The sequence below is a fragment of the Misgurnus anguillicaudatus genome, chromosome 4 (genome assembly GCF_027580225.2).
Source record: "Misgurnus anguillicaudatus chromosome 4, ASM2758022v2, whole genome shotgun sequence".
In the NCBI taxonomy this organism is placed as follows: Eukaryota; Metazoa; Chordata; class Actinopteri; order Cypriniformes; family Cobitidae; genus Misgurnus; species Misgurnus anguillicaudatus.
In genome coordinates, this window is record NC_073340.2 from 37320211 (window position 1) to 37343245 (window position 23035).

General features: G+C 36.0%; 3 protein-coding genes across 14 annotated transcripts in view; 2 read left to right on the forward strand and 1 right to left on the reverse strand.

Moving 5' to 3' along the window:
* pald1a (phosphatase domain containing paladin 1a) overlaps positions 1-6144 on the reverse strand; it is a 62260-nt gene extending 56116 nt beyond the window's left edge. For 3 of the 7 annotated variants that reach the window (XR_012369365.1, XR_012369364.1, XM_073867252.1), the window contains exon 1: positions 5984-6144. The gene's annotated coding sequence lies outside the window, so the exon portion shown is untranslated. Of the gene's footprint in view, positions 1-2574; positions 2711-3210; positions 3350-5274; positions 5444-5983 lie in introns of those variants that run through there. The other 4 variants (XM_073867253.1, XM_073867254.1, XM_073867258.1 and 1 more) reach the window with 4 other exon arrangements.
* Positions 2725-11083, forward strand: ndr2 (nodal-related 2). 2 transcript variants are annotated; one of them, XM_055176591.2, is made up of 4 exons: positions 2725-2962; positions 7832-8166; positions 9571-10322; positions 10436-11083. In XM_055176591.2, exons 2-4 carry the CDS (start codon positions 7902-7904, stop codon positions 10586-10588), a joined length of 1170 nt encoding a protein of 389 aa, XP_055032566.1. In that variant the 5' UTR covers positions 2725-2962; positions 7832-7901; the 3' UTR covers positions 10589-11083. The 2 variants fall into 2 exon arrangements, with proteins under 2 accessions (XP_055032566.1, XP_073723360.1); XM_073867259.1 differs by lacking the exon at positions 2725-2962 and having other exon boundaries at positions 7528-8166.
* A 1671-nt stretch (positions 11084-12754) lies between these two features.
* On the forward strand, positions 12755-22202 carry lrrc20 (leucine rich repeat containing 20). 5 transcript variants are annotated; one of them, XM_055176598.2, is made up of 5 exons: positions 12755-12897; positions 13952-14042; positions 14748-14897; positions 17972-18139; positions 21977-22202. In XM_055176598.2, the coding sequence occupies exons 1-5, from the start codon at positions 12889-12891 to the stop codon at positions 22090-22092; spliced, it is 534 nt and encodes a 177-aa protein (XP_055032573.2). In that variant the 5' UTR covers positions 12755-12888; the 3' UTR covers positions 22093-22202. The 5 variants fall into 5 exon arrangements, with proteins under 5 accessions (XP_055032573.2, XP_055032576.2, XP_055032574.2 ...); XM_055176601.2 differs by having other exon boundaries at positions 12775-12949; XM_055176599.2 differs by having other exon boundaries at positions 12776-12949; positions 13878-14042.
* The last annotated feature ends 833 nt before the right edge of the window (positions 22203-23035 follow it).

Genomic DNA, 23035 nt, shown 5'->3' on the forward strand with positions numbered 1-23035 from the left:
AAACAAGTCAAACTAACAGTGATTTCTGATCGATAAGGACTTACTGATCAAAAGCTGTAGTACATGAAAAAGCTGTGAATATTATCGGCTGTGCGATTCAGAATAGTTATCGGGCACGCACTAATAGTGTATTTCGGCACCCCTAGTCACGTGTCTTTACGTTATGTGTGTAAATGCATGCACAGATTCCAGAAAATCATTGGCAGTGCGAATTAACCAAAAATCAAACAATTCCGGACAAATCCAGGACGCTGGATTTGTCTCTGCAGAACAGATATCAATCACAAATATCTACACACACACTTGAAACCCTTGCACATTTATTCAGTATGCTGGATAATCAAATATCAGTTTCCTTTGGTATCATAACACAATTCTGTTTAACACTTTTAAAAATGTTTCAATCCAATTCTCAGTGAAGAAAAAGCTAAACAAAACTTGTGCAGATGAACGTGAGCCAAGCGATCTGACAGGTCATGTTCCTCAGAAGATCAGGGATTTATGAGGACAACTGGGGCACGAGGAGGGAAACTTCTTGAAGAAGTATGTGTGGTTTACTAATACAGCAAACTGCAGTTGTGTGATACACACAGTCACACACACAACATGGGGCAACAGGGTGAGGCAGGAAATTGCAGTACTATCTCAATCTTAGCTAAATTTACACCGGTCACAAACACACATGTACACAAACTAACTAGACCAGTTTTTGTTCATCTATCACTCGCTTCTGAGTGCCATCATGCTGAAATAAATGCAAGGACAAATGAGACAACGGGTCACACAGAAATAACATTTCTATCATCATTTACTCTCACTGATGTTAACACAAACCCTCAAGTTCAGTATGAACTCTGACCTCCTCTTTACACACAATGACATTGGGTACATAAAGCGGATGTTGCTGAGCTCCAAAATGACAACATAAGAATCATGAAATAGTTCAGATGACTTCACCATAGCTCTTAAAACTCTGAATGCTAATATTCAATCTGCCCTTTTCGTCATAATTTTAAAAATGAATTGTAGAAATGTTTAAGTCATCTTTATCTCATTCTTTGTTTTATGCAGCTCTAAAAAATTTCAGAATCAATTCTTACATAAACAGTTCATCGTCATCCTTTATTCATCTTGTGTTATTCCTGATACTGTGGGAAAACCAAAGGAGAATTAAAGGCGTTGCTAAAAATAAAACATATTTTATGTCTTTTGTGTAATGCAATGTGTTACGTGGTTTAGAGTTTAAAAAATACTTTTTCACATAATAGGCATGGGCCGGTTACTGTTTTCAATGTATAACGAGGTTTTAAACAGTCAAGGTTTCAATGTTCTGTGATACCGTCTCCAAGGTATGAGCTGTGTTTATACAAAATTCATTCAATCATGTGGTTGATTTGATGTTTACATTTAATATACATTACGAAAAGATTATATATTTTTTGAAAGCATATTATAATATAAAGGCTTTATTTTTACCTGGCATTTTTGAAAATAACACATTTTAGTGTTGCAATGGCAATACCGCAACACAGTGAAACCGTGGTATTTTTGCTAAAGGTTATCACACCGCCAAAATCTTATACCGCCCCATGCCTACCACATACCGTATTATTGCTCCTCTATGTCCCGCCTTCCTGAAACACGTTAGAGTTAACCCTAACCCTAAAAGTTACTTTGCATATACATGTGGGTGGTTTTATGCAAATCTTCCCACACAGTGACTTAGAAAGTTTGGGCGTTTCAGAAAATAGCCTTTCACTTTTATAAAGAATAACTCATTGGGTTTAAGACTTTAATCTTTGCAGCCTTACGGATCTCCTATATGCATATAATTCAGGCTAAAACGTACCATTCTTTTTAAGTACAATTTCGTTGCTGTAGTTTTTCTTGCTCGTCTCTACACCTGCCGTATTTATTTTGCGCTCCTTGCTTTGGGCCGGTAGGTTCACCTCTGCACCCGCGGTCTAGCCAATAGTATAACAGTATAAGACCTTCTTGTATTTAGTAAGGCCCCTTCTGATTGGTCTTATTTGGACAATCTAAGCGTGCAACATACAAATGATAGACATGTAAAATAAATTCAAGTTATCACATCTCTCTGCGATACAAATATCGTGTATACCAGTATTGTGATAACGATAAATTTCTCGGTATGTCATGCAGCGCTAATATCACGTCATATGACCCATTTAAAGACTCTTCACAAAGCCCATAGGGTAACTCATATTGACAACATCTGCCAGTCTTACTACAGTAAATCTACCGATTCATACAACTAACATAGTAAAAAGATAGTTATTAACTGAAACAAATATATCAATACAATATCTCTTAAATAACATATGACACTATTAATGTTAATGATGTTTGGCCACAAGTCAACCAGAAGTGTTAAAGTTACAGTATAGGTGTCAAATCTGAAAATCACAGCAGAACTTACATGATTTATGGGTGTGGTCTCCATAAAAATTAAGTGTATGGAAAATGTAAACATTTTTCACAAAAAGATTTTTCGTGAATCACAGATGATAAAGTACCAAGAATTCAGAATGAGTCAATAATTGATATATTTACCTGAGCTCTTCTTTACAGCACTTATGCTTTCTGTATTTATGAAGTGTGCTGTGTGTAAGGAAGTGATGTGATGTTTTAAAGGAGTGATCAGAATTTCAGCTTCCTGTGAAACTTCCTCACAGGCTGTTAAAAACGGGTTACCTGCCTGTTTCCTGCTATCTGTACGACTGATGAATTGTGTTTTAAACATCCGCATCCGTCTGGACTCGCTCTGCTCTATAAAAATGACACCTGTGTTTGTGTCCGTTAGGAAGCGTATTTTCCTGTCCGGATTGCCCTCATAATGAGGAACATAACTTCAATTACGTTACACGCATTTAGTGAGAGGCATCTGATTCTGATCCAAAGATATCTTCATCCGAGTGAAATCACAAACGAACAATGAAATGTAAGCAACTTTTCTTTTTCTAAACAAACTTCTATCTGAATCAGATGATCCGAAAATAGACAGTCAATGGCAACATTTCTTTATGATAGCTACACCCCAAAAAATCATCATGTCTAAATGATCGCAAGCAAATATGAGCTTTAGAAATAACCAAGAAAATATTTAAGACTTGATGATACAAACTGAATCATAACATACAACAAATCATGACAATAAAAAAAGACACCCTAAAGTTTTTATTTACTTACTCAATCTGACACCATGTTTATGCTGTCCAAATCGCGGCACAGGACCGTAAAGCTGCTGTAATGTCTTTCCGTCTCTATGTGCAGCTTTCAAAAGAAGCACGCTCAGATTGCAGACGCAGCCCTTGTATTACTGTACTGACTACATACAGACAACAGATAGACAACATGACATCTAGTGGCTAAAATCAACTCAACACATCATGATTCAGTCAAACAAATCTTGCATAACTGTACAACAACAATAAATCCACAAATACAGCAAAATTGCATCAGATTCTGAAACATTAAAGCAAGTTTTTTTTGAGCATCTTAAATGCAATTTTTAGTTGTTATGTGACATTGGTTTATATCAAGTTCAAAGTGTGTACTAGCACAGACAACGTTCATCATAATAAATATTAATGTGCTCTTTTAATTTCATTAATTTGCTTTTTTCAGTTTTTTTATGGTGTGGCAAATGTTGCTAAAGAGCTAATAAAAGATTCAGAAATAATCCTTATATCATCAATAATCCACCAAGTATTTAAGAACAGCTAATTCATTTTAAACAAAAGCTACAGAAATCATCTTACTACTATCCTGATTGTATGTTGTCATAGTAGAAACCTACATTTAAATTGACACAGATTTAAAAACTCAATTCAATTTAATTGTATTTATATAGCGCATTTCACAATTGTTTAATTGTTTCAAAGGAGCTTTACATTAATAAAAACAAGTGAAAACACAGAAAAATCTGAGAAAAAAACTGAAGTGGAAAAGTGAGTGGAGCGTAAAGTATAGGAGAAAGAACTAAGGTAAGCCAATGTTAGTCGACTCCCTAGAGGTTAAAAAAACTCCTAGGAGAAAAAGCCTTTGGGGAAAAAGCCCTTGGGAGAAAAATCCCTTGAGAGAGAGACAGACTTAGCTGATCCTATAAAAGATATGCTATATATTAAACACTATATTATAACATTTTATGGGAATTTATTTTTTTATTTAAGGAAGCTGTATTTAAGGAAGCTAAAAAATACTGTTAAAAGTAAGAAGTCTTCTACACTTATCTTCAAATGTGCATTTTTATATTTAAAGGCTTTTCGTAAATATTTACTCATTTAAAAAAACGCACCCCAACCAGGCATTTATGAGAAATGTTAAGAAGACAGTTCAACTAAATTATTAAATAATGAGATAGCTGACTCCTGTCTGATGATAACTAGATTTATAGTTTGGGTAGAATTCTATATAAAAATAAATATATCAAGAGAGAAAACAAGCATTGGTGTAAATGAACTTTTGTTTCAAACCCTCATAGGGTATATGTGAAAATATATCTCTGAAAATATATCCTTAACAAGAATGAATGAATTCAATGCATCTTCTAACAAAACTTTGTAAGCACACAGAAGATCCAGAAAAAAACATCTCTTACATTCCCTTTCCCATTAAGGTTTATCTCACTTAAATTAAGGCTCGTGCAAGGCATTTAACACAAGATGCATAGAAAACTGTGACAGTGCTTTTAATTGGTCTCATTTTGGTCTTCAACAAATGACCTGTTTCCCTGCTGTAAACCCTAACAAGGGCACTTGACTTCATCTCAATCCCTAAAGCAAACTCCTCTAATCTAGCAGTGACATCTTCACATAGATGGATTATTCACAGATCTCTAATGGATATCAGCATCGAAACGAACTTCATCACCATTAATCTTCATATACCTGACTCTCGATTAACACATTAGCATTTGAAACGATTAATATTAAATGGTTTTAACGTGGATTGATAAGATTCAACATTTAGGTTTCGTCAAACTTTAACTATTAGAAATAGATTATATCTTGTTTAATGTCGACTTTCTGAGGAAACATCAAAAATTATAAAAAAAAATTACACGACGTCTAAGACTTTTGTCATCATTTAGGAACAATGCACATATAAATGTAAAAACAAATATATTTTAATCATCTATCTAAAATCGAATAATATAAATAAATAATGTTTGCCTTTGTGGTAAAATATGACGTTTCATTTTGTAATCAAACGGACATTTCGTGTCGCCTCAGTCAGTTTGTGTAAATGTACCTGTTTTTTCCCCTCTCTCTCATTCAAACGATTTCTAAATCCACACGAAGTCTCATGAAGCTTACAAATTATTCAAACATTAAGATGATGGTGGTAATTGTGACTCTAATCGCTCGTTTAATGACGTTGTTGCCCTCTTTTCTGCTCTCCAACAAAGTAGTACTCTAAAGCGACACACTGAGTGACGTCCAATTCGCAAAAGAATCGTTCTTTTGAGTCGAGTCCGTTTGTATGATTCAGTCGAACAAGCCCAACTTCGATGTGTGGACTGGACTTATTGACACAATCTATGTGAATATGTACAGTTATTATTCAAGAGAAACCTTACACTTAATAGCTAATGCGATACACAAAAACAACAATACGTAAAATGGCAAGTGTTGAAGAATCTGTGAATCAACTACTGAATCGATTCACTAAAAAGCTTACTAAAATGAACCGGAGTTCTCAACGCTGTTATGATCTGCTAACGATCATGTGTCATTTACAAACTCTAGGTTACAAATCACACACTCGTTACAGGTATCAAACCATAGTCATGCAATTTACTGCAAGAGAAATGACAAGAGAAACACATTCCGCTGCATAGAAGCTCCGGTTTGTTTGAACGCGCTGGCTTTTTGATTCGGATCTACAGCAATGCAGTTTTATGAAATGAATCTGTGTGAGACAAACCGTTGCTGAGAGAAAGTTAAAGTTCTTCACTCACCATCGCAGTGAAATCTCCGCCATCAAAACACAACGACTGATCTCAGAAAACACACACTTGTGTAAAATCCCTGTTGTGTGTTGGATTCAGACGCTCGGAGGGACAGCACTCGTGGTGCGTGTGTTTGATGCTCTCATTGAGCATGCGTGTGTTTCGGGGGTGTATGTGTGTGACTGGCGCTGAGGGGTTCAGACTACAACTCGTGAACTGTTTGTGTAACTCTCATGTATTTATTAAAGCCATTCAGAAAATATGATTATGAAAGAAAACATTTAAAAGCTCCTTAAGGTTAGATTCACCCTTAAGGTAAGTTCACACTTACAAAAATGAAACATGTTTTTTCTACAGTTAAACAAAACATGGTCAGTGTAGTAAAACCATGGTTTTGCAAATAGTAATCATTAAACCAGAAAGAAAACATGGTTACTACATTTTTACCACAAAAAAAACATGGTTAATTTTCGTTAGGGCAGGGCTCGATATGTTGGATTTATTTGGCAGGCCTATTTTTGTTATTATAAAATTATAGCCTATTGTAATAGTTTAAACTGCCCAGTGCTAAAAAACAACATCTGTGCTGTACTGGAGAGATTGTGGAATGGACGATCTATATTGTGATTATATTTTGTGATAACGGTGAGACAAAACCAAACTGTAAAAAAAATGCTGTAGTTATGCAGCTGTTTGCCAGTAACTTACTGTAAATATATGTTAGGCTATTTAACGGCAACAGTTTGCTTAAGGTTAAATGAACATTAACAAGTCTTTAACCTTAACAAAATAAGGTAACCGCTTCATGCGAAGCATTCTGGAAACCAGAAATCCTCATCCACCTTTTTCTGTTTTTATCCTTCAGATTTTGGTTACTAGAATGCTTTGCATGAGGCTGTTATTTTATAGTTTTATTCTGTAAAGACTTGTTAATGTTTAATGCGCATTTAATTTTGAACAAATAACATACACTGTAAAAAAATTCTGTAGAAATTACAGTATTACTGGATTTTACTGGCAACTAGCTGCCAGTAACTTACTGTAAATTTTTTGCAAGAGTTTGTTCAAAGTTAAATAAACCTAAAACATTTTCAGTTTTTATCTTCTACAGGAAGTTACTGGCAACCAGCTGCATAATTACAGCAATTTTTTACAGTGTACATTATATCTACAGTAAGTTACTGGCAACAGCTGCCAGTAATACTGTGATTTCTACAGATTTTTTTAACAGTGCTAGAAACATAGAATTGGTTATATCAATGAAGCAAGAGTGAGCAGTTCTCATGATATAATTTCAAAATGGTCTAGATGATATTGATCTAGCCAGGATGTAGAATAATACAAAAAAACAAGGTCATACCCCATGCACTGCAAAAAATGACTTTCTTACCCAGAATTTTTGTCTTGTTTGCATTACAAATATCTAAAGATTCTTAAATCAAGATGCATTCTCTTGATGAGCAAGGTTACCTATAAGAAAATAAGTCTAGTTTTTAGACAAAAAAATAAATAAAATTTAAGCTAATTTGTGTTTAAAACAAGCATTCTTACCCCATTGGCAGGTTGTTTTGCTCATCATAAAAATCCATCTTGATTTAAGAATTTGTATTATTTGTACAAAAAAAATGCCAAAAATACTCAGTAAGAAAGTCATTTGTGCAGTGTGTCCTACACGTAAAGTGTCCTTGACCCAGTTTAGTCTTCAAAGAGCAAAAGTAACTTTGGTGATGTCACGGTGCGCAAGGTGTTTTAATTGTTCATTGTAAAAAATGCGTCTCATTACCACATGAATAGATGATGAGCTGTCATGGCATGTCAATTTCCTTTAATGTCCTCTGCTACTTGTTAAATATGCAGCAGGGGCAGAGGGTGGGGGTATATAAGCCCTCTTGGACCCCTCAACCTGTCATTCAGAGTTCAGTCCATCATGCATGCGCTCGGAGCTTTGCGCCTGGCCTGCTACCAACTTTTGCTTCTTGGTGTATTTGGAAAGTACAACAGTAACAGCCATCTCCATGGCACAAGGACTATATCAGCGCATTTATCCAGACCGGACCGAACCCACCGATCGAACCATCGTTTGCCCACCTACATGATGCAGCTCTATCGGAATTTCAAGATGAACCAGACGCGCCCTGTGGATTATATGGACCACGAGCAGGCGGACACAATCCGGAGCATCCTTTCAAAGAGTAAGCCATATTTTATTTCATTTATTTCTCATGGTTTTTTTTTTTCATATGAAAGAGTTGAGGTTTAATGGACTTGGGAGCTTTGGGGGTTTGATGCGCGCCTGAGTCTGGATATCAGAGTTGCGCACTGAGGTGAAAAGTGCTGCGGCTCTTTTGTTGAGGGTCCCGGTGGCTCCTGGCTGTCAAATCTCAGCGCCAGACACCTTGAATCCACATCTCACTCGTGGCTGACTAAGTCCAGGATCAGCTTGAAGACTAATGCCCTGCGCAAACCCCTCTCTGCCGATGTGGATTAGACCCTCGCCAGACATCCTTATACAAATCAGTTGTTAAACCCAAATCAACATCAGCCCTCAGGTCTTTTTCACACGTCGCTGATTAGATTAGGTGCTCTTGGTTCCGAGCACGGGCGCAGTCGTTTACCAGCACGCCACAGGCATGCTCCTTTGAATTGGGATCTGCTGCAGATGTGTTAAACGATGGGTTTCGATCCGATGTTTGTTTTGAACGGATTAACAAGGCAGTGCCTTGCCCCTCCGTTAAGATTACTTTAATATATCAAATCGATACTACACGACTTTAATCAATTACAATATGGTATCAGATTTAGGCATATAAAGGACATGAAACTAACTGATGGGGTTCAGTCAAACCATCTGTAAAAAAATTGCTGTAATTATGCAGCTGGTTGCCAGTAACTTACTGTAGAAGATAAAAACTGAAAATGTTTTTTGTTTATTTAACTTTGAACAAACTCTTGCCAGTAAATAACATCAATGTAAAATCTACAGTAAGTTACTGGCAGCTAGTACCCAGTAATACTGTAATTACTGTAATACTGTAATTTCTACAGAATTTTTTACAGTGCAAATTGTGCCATTTAGTTGGTTATCAAAGCGGTTAGTTGAAAGATTCTAGCTCTTAACTTCATTGCAGGCTATGTTACATGGAAGAGTTGTTAAACACAACTATAGGGCCACTTGTTAGATAAACCAGAGCAATTAGCTGTTTTTATGTAAATGTACAGCTCCAATACACTTCACTGGACAAGAGCCATACATGAGGATCAAAGTGTGTGTGTTCAGCTGTCACAAATCACCTCATTACTTTTAAGTTTGTGTACACTACAGCGAGTCATTCATCCCTGCTTGGTGAAAAATAAATATCAAAAGAGCCACAAGCCACTGTGGTGGGTACATATTTAATTGGGCGAACCTCGCAAAACCTTTCCAGGACATAAACATGTTTGATTTTCATTAGGATTTAAATATTATTACGTTACTGAGTGATTGTTTTTAATTGCCTTCAGTTTCACTTTTAAGGTTGTTTGACTCCATCAAAATCTAATCAAATATAACAAAGATGTTCCCAGAATAACTTTTGTTTTTCATTTTTGTTTATTAGGTTTGTCCAGTGAAGGCAGACACTACGTCACATACTTTGACCTTTCGTCTGTCCTATCTGAACGTCAGATACAAGGTGCCGAGCTGAGGATTCGTATTCCCAGAGATACAAACCAAACGAACATCACGGTGGAAATCAGACACCAGCAGAACGTCCCGTGCCACCAGCATGTTTGCCTCCAGAACCAATCGTTGGGCGTGCTCACAGAGACATCTCTCATGGGCTCATCTCATCACTGGAGTGTCTACAACGTCACAGACCTGCTTCTGGATTGGATTAGCCCAAAACTTTCTGAGACCAAGCCCCTGAAGATTAAAAGAGCCGTACGATCCAGCAGATACACTCTTCAGAATGGGCCGAAACACACGGACGGTGTCCACCACAGAGCCATGCTGCTTATATTCTCCCACACCGCTTCAGATCAAGGAACGCAGGACAAGGCGAGTCTACTTCACACGGCTGAGAAGTCCAAGTTTTTATTCAACACCGAAGGAAAAGAGGTGCGTAGAGAAAGACCGCACAAAAGCAAGAGGGGCAGGAGAGGTCAGCCCATGAGGAACCCAGAGCTGGTCAAAAGTCAGGAAGATAAAAGCTTGCAGTGTAAAAAAGTCGACATGCACGTGGATTTTAATCAGATTGGATGGGGTTCCTGGATCGTTTTCCCCAAGAAGTACAACGCTTACCGCTGTGAAGGCAGCTGTCCGAACCCTCTTGGAGAGGAGCTTCATCCCACCAATCATGCTTACATGCAGGTTAGTGTCTCTTTATGTTTCCAATAAAATCACTCTCAGTACTAGCTTTAATATTAAACGATATTGTGCCATACTGATTCCTTATTTTGTCTTTATTTCTTCTTTTCCCTCAGAGTTTGTTAAAGTATTATCATCCTAACAGAGTTCCATCGGCCTGCTGCGCACCAACAAAGATGAGCCCCCTCAGCATGTTATATTATGAAAATGGAGAACTGATCCTGCGACACCACGAAGACATGGTCGTGGAAGAGTGTGGCTGCATCTGATGCACTCGTGGGTTTCATCAACACCTCTGAAGGAGGTTGAAGTGTACTTTTGAAAGCCCCCGTCTTAGCAAGAACAGTACTGTACGAGACTCGGTCGGCATCGAGCGAGGGCTGTTTTGTTGGTCAGGTGGTTTTCTCCATGTAATTGCCAAATTGCCTGTCCTGAGAACATCCTGAAAGCCCACGGGCAACAGGAAGCACAGCCTGCATGAGCAGAGGATAATCATTATCCAGACAACAGTTCCAAACATTTATGGACCTTGAAAAGAAGCGGTTAAGAGTGAATAAAAAATAATAATATCTTAGTTTAAATGGATTTCAAGCACTGTCTATGTATTTACAATTACACCGTGTGGTGAAGACTGTATGTAAATATTTATTGTATATAATACGTAAATAAAACATTGATATTTATGTAAATATAATATATGGATTCCTTTATACCAGCCAAAAAATGTTATTTTTGCTAAAAGAAATAAAACATGTTTACGTAATAGAATTTGAATGATGTTGTGATTGATTTGTAATAGCATGATTTGTGGATTCCATTATTCTTTCTGAAATCTTCAAATGTTTTTATATTTTCTTTCATTATCCACTTGTGATTGACAATCGAATCTCTTTACTTTAGAAACATACATTTATTGGTCTTATTGTGCACTATTCTATTCATTAGAATAAAACACTGTAAATGAGTTAAATATTTAAAGTGACATACACACTTTTCTCGAAAATCTGACAATGGATATGCACACTCAGTTGAAGCCCACAGACTCTGTCTGTGCCCTCTGTGGGGTCACAAGGGGTCATGGGTCAAACACAATCACCTTCTATTGTCCCACAGTAAAAGTCCAATCCAGTCCTGACCTGCCATGGACATTCTAGAATCACTTCTCATAGAATGAGGTTTACATGAGCAGAGCGAACCACTTTGCAAACACAGGACAGTGAGGTATGTACAGTGAGGTATGTACAGTGAGGTATGTACTTTGACTTTAAAATTTGATTCATGTTTCATTTACACAGCAGTAAATGTTTTAGTAGAGCTGATTTAGAATCTGACTTCTATGCTCTAAAAATTTGCCAGTTGTAAAAACACATCTTAGTTACAATTCCGTTGCAAGACAGATTCCATGTTGTCATTGGAGGTATTAATATTATGGATAAGAAATGTAATAATTTCCATATCAGAAAATTACTTTGAAATCTTAGTTGCTATACAATTTTTTTTAAACATACCTTCTTTATTGACAAAATATGGTCAGTGTAATAGATTTTTACTACCCAATAAGGTAAGGAAATTCATTTTAAGATATTGCATCAATATTATTCATGTAATGCTTTTATTAATAAGTTTCACTAGGAGATCTATCCATTATCTTCTTTCTGTAATCTTGAACCTGAACATTTATTTTGCATTTGTAACTTCCCTGTAGACTTTTGGAAGTGATGAATTTTGATGCATTTTACTAATGAGTTGTAATAGATGACTCCATGATTCTTTTTCTGGACTGTAACACCGGTTCTTCACTGTAAAAAATGCAGCATGAAATTAAAACAACTTGGTTTGTAAGCAATTTCAACCTATTATTTTAAGCTTTGGCTTGTTAAAAGTTGACATAATCTAAGTTAAAGATATATAAGTTAAGTAAAAATATATGTTGAGTTGCATTTTTTTACAGTGGATAATGCATTAAAATGAATGATACTGTTTCATCTTGATAAAACACTCTTTTATTTTTTTCTGTGTAGATCTAAAAATATTTTATGAGTTTCTTAAAACAAATGCAAAAAATGTCTATTTGTATTTTGGATATACAAATATTTAAGTATTTTATTCACTTTTCTTTTTATGAATTATGCATGTATATTGAATTAGTAAGATCTGTTTTCTGTCTGTATTCCCTCTGTTATATTATGTTATGATAAATGTTTTCTTTGTATAATGTTCACTAAATGTTAAATAAACGTTTTAAAAATGCCAGCTTTTAAAGAAAATAGAAACAAAAGTCTATACATTTTTATTTGTAAAAATTTTTATAGATAAAATAATTTATGTAAAATTAAGAAAATGCACCATGTAGGGAGATTAACAAAAAAGAAAAGTATAAAAAACATAAAAAATAGTTTGATACCGCTGATGTCTTTGCGCAGCTGCCGTCGTAAAGCCGCCGTGTGTTTTGCGACACTCGTGAGTGGAATCCGGCAGCCGGGTTTGCGTGTGGCTGGTCTCACACACGATACACCCGAAACATACAAACACTGTGTGATTAAACTTATCTAACACATCTGTCGGGTAAATGGAGAGGGTGAGAAAACATCGCATGTGTAAATGAGAGGATTTACAGCGCTGAATTAGAGGTTTGCTTTACTTCAACGCTTCTAGAGCGCTTTAATGCTTTTACTACTTTAGCATCAAATGAATGGGGTGACGTCATTCACGAGTTAACACGCCTCAAAGTAATGATTCATAATCTGTAACAATGTAATATTTCTGGTCGTGCATGATATAGTTTCATAGAGAGACGTTCAGGTAATACTCGTGCTATAAATAACTTTTTGGCTTTCTAAATCTGTCTGCTCAGCTGTCTGTAGACGTATCTGTCAGACAGGTGTATTGAGAATACTGATGACAGCACAGAAAAATAAATCCTGTCATGAGCACAATTATTCAAACAGTTTGTAAAGATATGTTATACTTTATTGTTAGTTACAGAAACCAAACTTATGGAAGAATACTGGCTTTATAGGTTGAAGTGACCGGGTCAAGTTGTCACAAGCGATACATCTCAGTAACTATACAGTGTAAAGTTTAAAACATTTAAATGAAATGTTTAGTAATGTTTGGTTTCTTTAGCAGTGGTTTGCTGTGTTCAAAACCTAATTACCTGGGTAGATAGTTCAAAACTAAAATAAATGAAGATTATACATTTTAGTGGATCTCATCAAATTAACATTTTAATATCATTTCAGGTAAACGGGTAACTTTAATAACACCACATTGGCATGCATTATGCTATAAATGAATTACTTAACTTAAATGAATAAGTATTATTTTCTAATAAATGTGTTTTATTTAATGTTTCATTTATATAGAATTCATAAAAACCTTTAAAACATACATTGCACATTGTTATGTTTAAATTTAAAACCTGGTAATCAGTCAAGTGGGCACTAATACTGACAATTAAAAATATTGTCTAGTAGTTTAATACTTATATTTTATTAGTATCTCTATAGACTGTAGGGAGGATTTGTGATATCAATGCATGTTTGTGTGCTTTGGCAGAAAACAGCTGCGTGTTTGTTATTTAACAGTGCATGACACATTGAGTCCAACTGAAAGCACCAATCACTCCTCAGATCAGAGCTGAACATCACAAGATGGCACAGGCCGTCGCCAACGTCGCCAGGAGGATAAATGAGACCATTGAGGAAGACAGAGACTTTTTAGGTGGGTGTGAGGAGCGGTTTACTAAAACTATCCAGAAATAACTTTGTCATACCTCATGCCTTAAAATCAAAAGAATGTAAACTTATAGATGTAAAGAAAATGAAGCCTATTAGGGCAGCACGGCTATGAGAACACAGAAAATTAGGTTTTCTCTGTGCATTTCGTCCAACAAAAATGTTTCATCCAAAATATCAATAACATTTGTATTTCTAGAGATAATAGAAATCTGATTGCTGATAACAGTAATGAAAAACCTGGAAATATTTAAGAGAAATTGAGGCTAAGCCAAAAATTGTGTTCAGTGATTGTAGTGGTTTTGACTGTAAAGGTCAACATTTACCCAGTAGATGGCGCCTTTGTTCTAATGAGCTCCTATCAATAACAAACACTTGATTTTGACCATTAACCAAATTGTCAAGTGTCCTTTGCTTTAAATCATTTAAGGGCAAACAGAAAAGTAAACTCTCATTGCAATCAGTGTTATTGTGAGGCCAAACATGCGTGCACGTAAAGTGCTTTGAGATTTCCGCCCAGCGACCTGATAGTATTTACTGATTTTCTGAGTGATTGCGCAACAGGAGCTGGTTAATATGCAGAGACCGAGAGTCCTTGAGTCCACGCAATCTCTTCATTAGATTTCTCTTATTAACAGACTGATTTCTAATTTCTGAATCAATCTGCATCATTTCTTTTCTTTTGCGTCAGATCTGTCGGACTGCGGCTTGATCAGTTTTCCTGATGGCGTCTTCAAAATGCTACGCAGTTGCACAGATAACATTCACAAAATCACTCTGGCCAACAACCAGCTCAAAGCTTTAGGCAGCAAGTTTTTCCTCACCTTCTCACAGTTACGAGGTAAGATTGAACTCCAGCTTGTTGTGTAGATGACCTAAACCTAAGACAGCTTATCTCATGAGGCAATGACTTCGGCGGCATGAAGGCAGCTCCGGGAAAAGCATTCAGACAGCCTTCATAGGCAGCGTAATTTGAATTATAAACAGAGAGCACCTTTTATGATAACTAATCTCGTGTTTGAAAACTACAATCAGTGTTGGGTAAATTACTCAAAAACAGTATTAATTATTAGTTACTAAATGCATCTTCACTCTGCCTACACGTTTTAAGGTCCAATTCTTCCTATTAACTACTATTTCCTTAATATACTCCTAATTACTGCTTATTAAAACTTAGTAAATTAGTTAGTAGTTGTTAAGTTTGAGTATTGGTAGGATGTAGAATAAGGTTTTGCAGAATCAGGCATTAATGTGTGATTTTTAAGTACAAGTAAACAGCCAAAATCTCAGTAATATTAATGCTTATTAATAACCAACTAGTTAAAAGTAGAATTGTATACTACACACTTATTAAGAAGTAGTGTTTCTTTGTTAGTTACAGTATATCTACACTATAAGTATGTATCTATTATTACCCAGTACTTATCTAGAGTTACATAATAACTATTTACCACTGGTTAAGTGCAGTAATGATTCCATTTAATTACCATGTAGATACTCAAAAGTAAGTACCACACATCTGTTTGTAGGTACAGCATATATACCATAGATGTACAAGGTAAGTACACAAACTGTAAAATAAAGTGCTACCCAGTAGGGCTGTGACGATTAATCGCGTGTCCCATTAAAAAGACCTGTCTAAAATCGATTCTGAATCGCAAGGCTCCGATTCTGTGTTTCATGCACAGTTCATGCGTGTACTACGGTGTTTGGTCAGTAGGAAGTCCTTATTAATCTAAAATCATTACGAGTCGTGTATAAAGTGCATTTAAAAAGCAACACTCATTAAACAAAATCATTCAAATATTCTTTATTATCAAGAAAATACCTGAAACAATCTGAAGAACAGCGATATAAATATACCATAGACATTTCCTGGAATAACGTTTATACTTCTGTGGCACAATTGGAGTTTCTGCACAAGAGCGCCCTCTGGCTTTTGGATGTGGCATCATTTCACCGTAATTCATTCAAATTCATTCATTGAGAAAACGCGCATTTGCACGATTAATCGTCCCAGCCCTACTACCCAGTAGGGTGTTCAATTACATCAGAAGTTAAGCCCGATTTATAGTCGTGCATAGGTTCTACGCCGTAGCTATGTGGTTACACGCGTGGATACTGCCTACCAGTGGTTTCCGTGTGTGTTTGCACGTCGACGCGGAGGACGACGCAAAAGTATAAATTAAAAAAACGACGCGGAACCTACGCCGTCGCAGCTACGCCATAGGACCTACGCACGACTATAACGAGCCCTTTACTGTAATTAAATTACTGGAAAGATAAGAGTAATCCCTTACTTTACTTTTCAACTACTTACCATACTTTCTGGACTAAAAACCGCACCGGAGTATAAACCACATCATTCAAAAATGCGTCTTTAAGATGAAATAACTTATATAAGTCACAGTAAAATCTATACGTCGTGTTTATTTAGAAAATTATTTCACAAAATCCAAGCCGAAGAACAGACATTTAATCTGGAAAGGCGAGTTATTCAACTAAACAATAGAAGACAGAACAGCAGGTTGAATAGATGTCTGTACGTTAAAGTAATATTATCAGTTATTTAAACGATAAACCATAGCATACAGAACTTACCTGGAAGGTTGAATAGTCTAAATTAACCCAACAAGCAAACTAGCGTGAAGTTCGGAGACTCGTCATTCCACATCACTGAATCATTGAATTACATAAATACAGAAGCAGCATATAGCGGACTCTCGCGGCTGTAGACTGTAATGTTGTCTCTTGCCTCATAAATGTCAAAATCAATTCATACTGACTTACAGGCGCACCTATAAGACTATAAGACGCAGTACCAGCCAAGTTATGAAAAAAACACGCCTTATAGATTGAAAAATACAGTAGTAACTAGTTACACCCAACACTGACTGCAATACTAATTTCTCACTAGAAATGCAATCAAAAGGTGTAAAAAGTAAAAATATAACTTGATTTACACTAAATTTGTGATCCAGACACTTTCTTGGCCATCATTTATTTTTCCAAACTCGACCAGGCTCGACCAATCACCCCTGCCCCCCCCCACCCCACACACACACACGTATATAGTTGTGGGACAAGACGATGAAGGTATATCAGGAGATAGAAAGTAAACCAAACATTGTATTTGGACGTTCCTTGGAATAGTGCCACCAAAGGCAACATTTTAGAGATTTCAGACGTAGCCTGTATGTTCTCAAACTAAAATAATTTGTAAAAACTTTTAAAGTCTTTCTGTTGCCTGTAGTGAAATCTCGACTGATTCTCTCAATATACACCCTCATCCAGCCAAGAGGTCATGAATCATTGCCTTTAGCACAGTGATGATAATGCAATATTCATAAAACACCAGTGCATTTATTTTTAAGAAACTATCAGACTGGAGTGAATCCACTCGTACCAGTAGAGCATTGTGTTAGTAGTGCAAAGGTCATGGGTTTTTATTTTTTAGGAAATGGACATATAACCTTAATGCACTGTAAGTTTCTTTGGATAAAACCATCTGCCAAATGCATAAACATAAAACTAACATAAATGTTTATCTCGAGAAAATAGTTTTCTTGGACATATACTTCTTTGAAACATCTGAAGTTCAGCATTAATTCACAACACTCCTCACTTTTAAACTTTGAATTTAAATTTGGAGTAGCAACTTGTGTTTGCCAGCAAAGTGGTTGACTTCATTCATTCCCAGACACACACATAATCACATTCATATACACAGAATTTTGATTAGATTAGCTTGGCTTCAAAGAGCTGTGCACTTCTTTGATGTTATGATATTTTGGTGAAATGATGCCGACTTACATACTGCAGTGTATAATCCTGGAAGCTCAGCTTTACTGTGTGGTCACACATCTGTCAGTAAGGATAGATGAAGATTGAAGCAGGCTGTTTGTTCTCCTATAGATTTGGACCTGCAGGGTAACGTCCTCACTACACTGCCACAGGCGGTCAGCGGTATGGAGCATTTGATCAGCATCAACCTTTCCAATAACCAACTGACGGTTTTCCCCGAGCACCTCACCGATGTCAAGAGTCTTCAGTACATCAGCGTGGAGGGAAACCAGATCACAGGTGAAAGGACCTGCAAACAGAATATTCAATCACTTTATTATAAATAATGGTCCACAGATATGAATGATATTGATATTATAGGCACAATATGTAGGATTTCCGGCACTAGAGATTCCCATTTTACAATAACAAAGGCGAAGCGTAATGATTTTATGAATGAGAGGGGAATGATGCAAGATGTTGTTTTCACATCCAGAGACTTGTTGAATTCACTAATCATGTTTACGGATAAGGTAATGAATGAATGTTTTATTACCTACGTTTGATCCGATTATTTTATGCTGTGGTAATGAATTAGCTATAAGGCACAACAGCTGCGTGTTAGATGCTGTATAACCGCCACATCCACATCTGTCCACTCGTGTTGCCATGGTTTCTAGAAACTGCAGATATTATTGATAGGCAACAATGACAAGGGACGAGACGTTATTTAAAATAGGAATTTCTCTGGATTTACAACTTCTTGGGATATTTTGGTATAAAACGGAATGAAATATCACACTGTGCTGGTGTTTTTTGGATATTTATTACAAAAATCGTTCATATTGTGGCTTTAAGAGAGCAAAGTGACTGATATGAGGCCAATAGGCTTTATGCCCAGCTGCACCACTTCCTGAACTTCAGCCAGCTCCCCGCCTCCTGTCCGCCACCATTGGAAAAACTGACCAGTCCAGGTGTGCCCGACCTCAGTAGTCACAACAACAATAATCAGACACACCTGGATCAATCAGCCTGTCCAACAATGGCAGACAGGAAACAAGGAGCTGGCTGAAGTTCAGGAAGCAGTGCAGCTGGGCATAAAGCCTATTTAACACAAATGAAATGGCAGTAATTGAGTGACAGGAAATTTGTAAAACAAACAAAAAACATTTATTGTGCATCACTGTAAAAAATGCAGCATTTTGTCAAATCAACATATATTTTTATGCTACTTTAACTTAAATATTATGTTAAACAATTTCAACTTATCGCAGGTAAAAACTTAAAGCAACACTAAAGAGTTTGTTTTACCTTCAAATGATGTTTCCAAAAAAGTTTCAGTCGTTCATCCAAAAACGGAACTTTCACATTCACTTTGCAGCTTTCTATCGGCCAAAACCACACTAAAGAAGTTTCCAATCGTCGGGTCGTGGTCCTGTAGTCCGACTTGTTTTACGGCAGACCTACAATCCAATCAGAGCCAGCTTTGCTGCAGTAGGCTAAATTATTTATGACAGTGGTAATGGACAATTCCGCTTCCAACCTGTAGGGGGAGCAAAGAGCAAAAACTCTTTAGTGTTGCTTTAAAATATTGAATTGACTTGCAAAACTAGTTGTGTTAACTTCATGCTGCCAATATATCCATATAGTACTGGTAAAGTATTAACATTAACTGTATGTACTGCAGATCTGACACATCACAAGGCTAAAAACAACACACAACCCATCATGACATGAAAAAGTGACTGTCTGTCACATATCTGGTTTACATTTGTGATCTGTTTACAGAAAGATTGATCAGCCAATGCAGATAACAAAAAAAAGGAATATCGGGCACTGCAATATATCAATTTATCTCTAATTCTCATGAATAATTGTCACACTTCAAACCCGTATGACTTTATGTTTGGGAGATATTAGCTATAATCTCAACATGTGTCATACAAATCCACCTGCTCATCACAAACTCATTATGTGTCTCTATAGTAGTACTACGTATAAATCCATGTACAAGCCAGAGACTATTTGTTTTTGCACATGTCTACTAAAGGGTTAATGGTGCCACATGGTGATCAACAGTAAAAATGACAAATTTTACCTCTTAGCAAACGGAAAAACCACCAACAATCAAGAATGCATGATTATATGGTGTCATGGCTTTGCAATCAAAAAATGTGTTTATACTGGAAGTCAATGGGGCAAAAACAGTAAATAAGGGAGAAAAAAGTGAAATCTGATGCTGAACAAAAACTAACAATGCATCAAAGCCAATGTTGTTACTAATCTTTGACAAGCCCAAGACTGTGATAAAAGGTTAAAAAAATCCAGTCAACAATGACTGTTTATATAGAAATTTAGTCATTTTGTGTGTGTTTTCCCCAAATCAGTGACATCATTATCAACTTTAGATTTAAAATCATGTCATTCTTGTAAACGTTTATTAGTTTTGATCAGGACTGAGGTTGATTAACAGATTTATTCATCTGATACATTTTTACAGCCGTTTAATTTAGGATATGTTTTCATCCCGAACAATACGAAAGGGTAGTGAATTTAAACAATGCACAAGAGTTAAAACAATAGAGATCCTGCGTATAAACCTGTGGAGTGAGAGATGATTAATAAACATCCCACAACAGCAGGTTAATAAACTCAATAAAGCTTGGAGTCAGTGATACAGAGAGAGACAAATGAACAGATCCAGACGTCTGACACACAACATTCATCACGACTGCATCACAGAGTTAAAGTACTACATGAACTTTACTCAAACTCTCATAAAAGTTACTATGAATGTAAACTATGACTGGAGTAAACATATATGGACATATATATATATATATATATTGTACAGTCATTGATTGAGGTTTCTGCGAAGAAAAGATTCATTTCTATTAATAAGTCTAAGGTTCAGTAAAGGTCTGGACATTCAGTCAGATGGTTGGTATATAAAAAGTTTCAGACACAGACAGAAGAAATGAGATGTGGAGAAGATGATTGTCAAGGTAATAGAAACTTTAAATACATCGACTGAGAGAAGATTTGTCTGCCAGTGTCAAAGAAATCATGACGTATTAAAATGTGTCTGGCTGTGACGAACGCTTGGTTAAGATTTGATTATTGTCAGTAATACTGAATGCTGTTATACGTTTGTGGGACATATTTACCTAAAAGGTCTGAATGTTCACAGCCTATGAACTGAACAGAAACTGCAATCCATCTTAAGATAAATGAAGTAAAGGTACAAATCATCTGTGATTTGTTTAGTGAGCATTTAGTCATTTTTAATCAGATTTCTGTTTCCATATCTGCACAATTCTCACAAACACTCCTGCAGGGTTCAGCGCACAAATGATGCTAAATAAATCCAAGTTGAATTCAGAATCTTAGTTTTCATGATGATGTTTTTGCTCTTGTGATTATCTGACTGCTACAGAAGATGAAAGCTTCTCATGTAATGCAACGAACCTCACAAAACAGCCATAAAACATAATAACACCATCACACAGAGAGAGAAAAGCATCTGCATGGGCAAGACATCAGAGGATCCTGATTATAAACACATTAATCATAGAGTCTGATCTGAGATATTAATGCATCAACAACAGCAGGACGCTCCATACAACCATGCACAAACAAAATCCACGATCAAAAAATATTATTTCAATTCATTCATAAACTACAAATTTGCCATTTCAATTGATCTTAACTGTCCAAATGTCACAATACAGCAAATTTAAATCCTCCTAAATCTGAACCCTTAAATGTATGAATGTTGCACCAAGTATTAGTAAATATTTGGTTCTTTAGTGACCCCGAGTATACATTGTACATCCATGTCTAGCTTCTCATTACTGTCAGAATACTTCATTAACAATGACCAAATGATGAAATATTGCATATGTTGTTATGTTTTGACATTTTATTGGTCATTAAACAGATGGCAAACAGTCACTCATGACTTTATAAGCAATGATTGTGTTCAGATGTGTATGCTTGTTATTTTAATTCAGTGCAAGTGTATTGAGGTCTCTGAGATGAAAGAGTTTGTTTTCAGATGTGTCGTTACAATGTTGTTGTTATCTAATCGTCTTGTGTTATTTATTCATGATAAATGATTTATTTCTCACTCATCAGAACTGCCCATGGAGAAACTCGCAGTCATGTCATCCCTGAAGAGTCTGGATGTGAGGTGTAATCCATTGACAACAGACACTGAGTCTTCATCACATCAGTTTACACTCCTGACCTGAGAACAGATATATCAGGACTTGATCTCTCTCTGATGCTGATGTTTTATGTTCATACACTGAACTGCATGCTGGGCCTCAGAAGTTTTCAATAAAGTATTTATTAAACATGAGGGGATTTTTGCTTCTATTGAGCTTCATGCACTTGTATAACTTTGAGAGCAACAGTTTTGTTTGTTGGATGAACAGATGGACGCACTTTATCTTAATACACGCTGCCTCTGTTATCAAGTCCATCTGGGATTTGAGATTCACACTTTACAAACTCAAAGAAATGTTCTTCTATAACTCTGTTGTGCTTTCTGTGAGTATATAACACTGTCAACCATTCACGAAGGCAGACATTTTCAACTGAGTTGACCTCAATGCCTACTCTCAAAGTACATCATTTTACAATATAGTATAGTGGTTAAATGTTTTTTAAGTCATGGATTGAATAATTTTCGGATCAGCAAAAAAGGAAAATAAAAGAACAAGGTGATAAATAAAGTCTAACAGTAGTATTTCGGAACAGAAATAGAATCAAATGTATAATAACACCGTCTTCTTCATGCTATAAATTAAATATAATGAATCTTTTTACAGAAGTGTCCTTTTGTCTTCTGTAGTCTGATTAACATAATGAAGCAAACATAAGCAGATTTTTAAAGTTAATGCCGTGTAAGCACAATGACAAGCATCTGATTTTTTATGAACTGTTTTAAGACATACACTGTAAAAAAAATATGCAGCATTTTTGTCAAATCTACATATCTTTTTTATGTAACTTCAACTTAAAAAACTTTTTTAAAACAATCTCAACTTGAATTTATAAGTTATGTCAACTTTTTTAAGCCAAAACTCAAAGTAGGTTGACTTGAGTTGCAAAACCAAGTAGTTTTAACTTCATGCTGCATTTTTTTTACAGTGTAACTGATTGTTTTTATGAGAATACTTGCCAACGTTG

Bases quoted from the DNA above. Each gene is read 5' to 3' on its own strand.
- ndr2 (XM_055176591.2), top strand. From the start codon at position 7,902: ATGCATGCGCTCGGAGCTTTGCGCCTGGCCTGCTACCAACTTTTGCTT. The intron at 8,167-9,570 runs GTAAGCCATATT...TTTGTTTATTAG, and splicing joins CCGGAGCATCCTTTCAAAGA to GTTTGTCCAGTGAAGGCAGA. The intron at 10,323-10,435 runs GTTAGTGTCTCT...CTTTTCCCTCAG, and splicing joins CCAATCATGCTTACATGCAG to AGTTTGTTAAAGTATTATCA.
- lrrc20 (XM_055176598.2), top strand. The intron at 14,043-14,747 runs GTGGGTGTGAGG...CTTTTGCGTCAG, and splicing joins GGAAGACAGAGACTTTTTAG to ATCTGTCGGACTGCGGCTTG. The intron at 18,140-21,976 runs GTGAAAGGACCT...CTCACTCATCAG, and splicing joins GGAGGGAAACCAGATCACAG to AACTGCCCATGGAGAAACTC.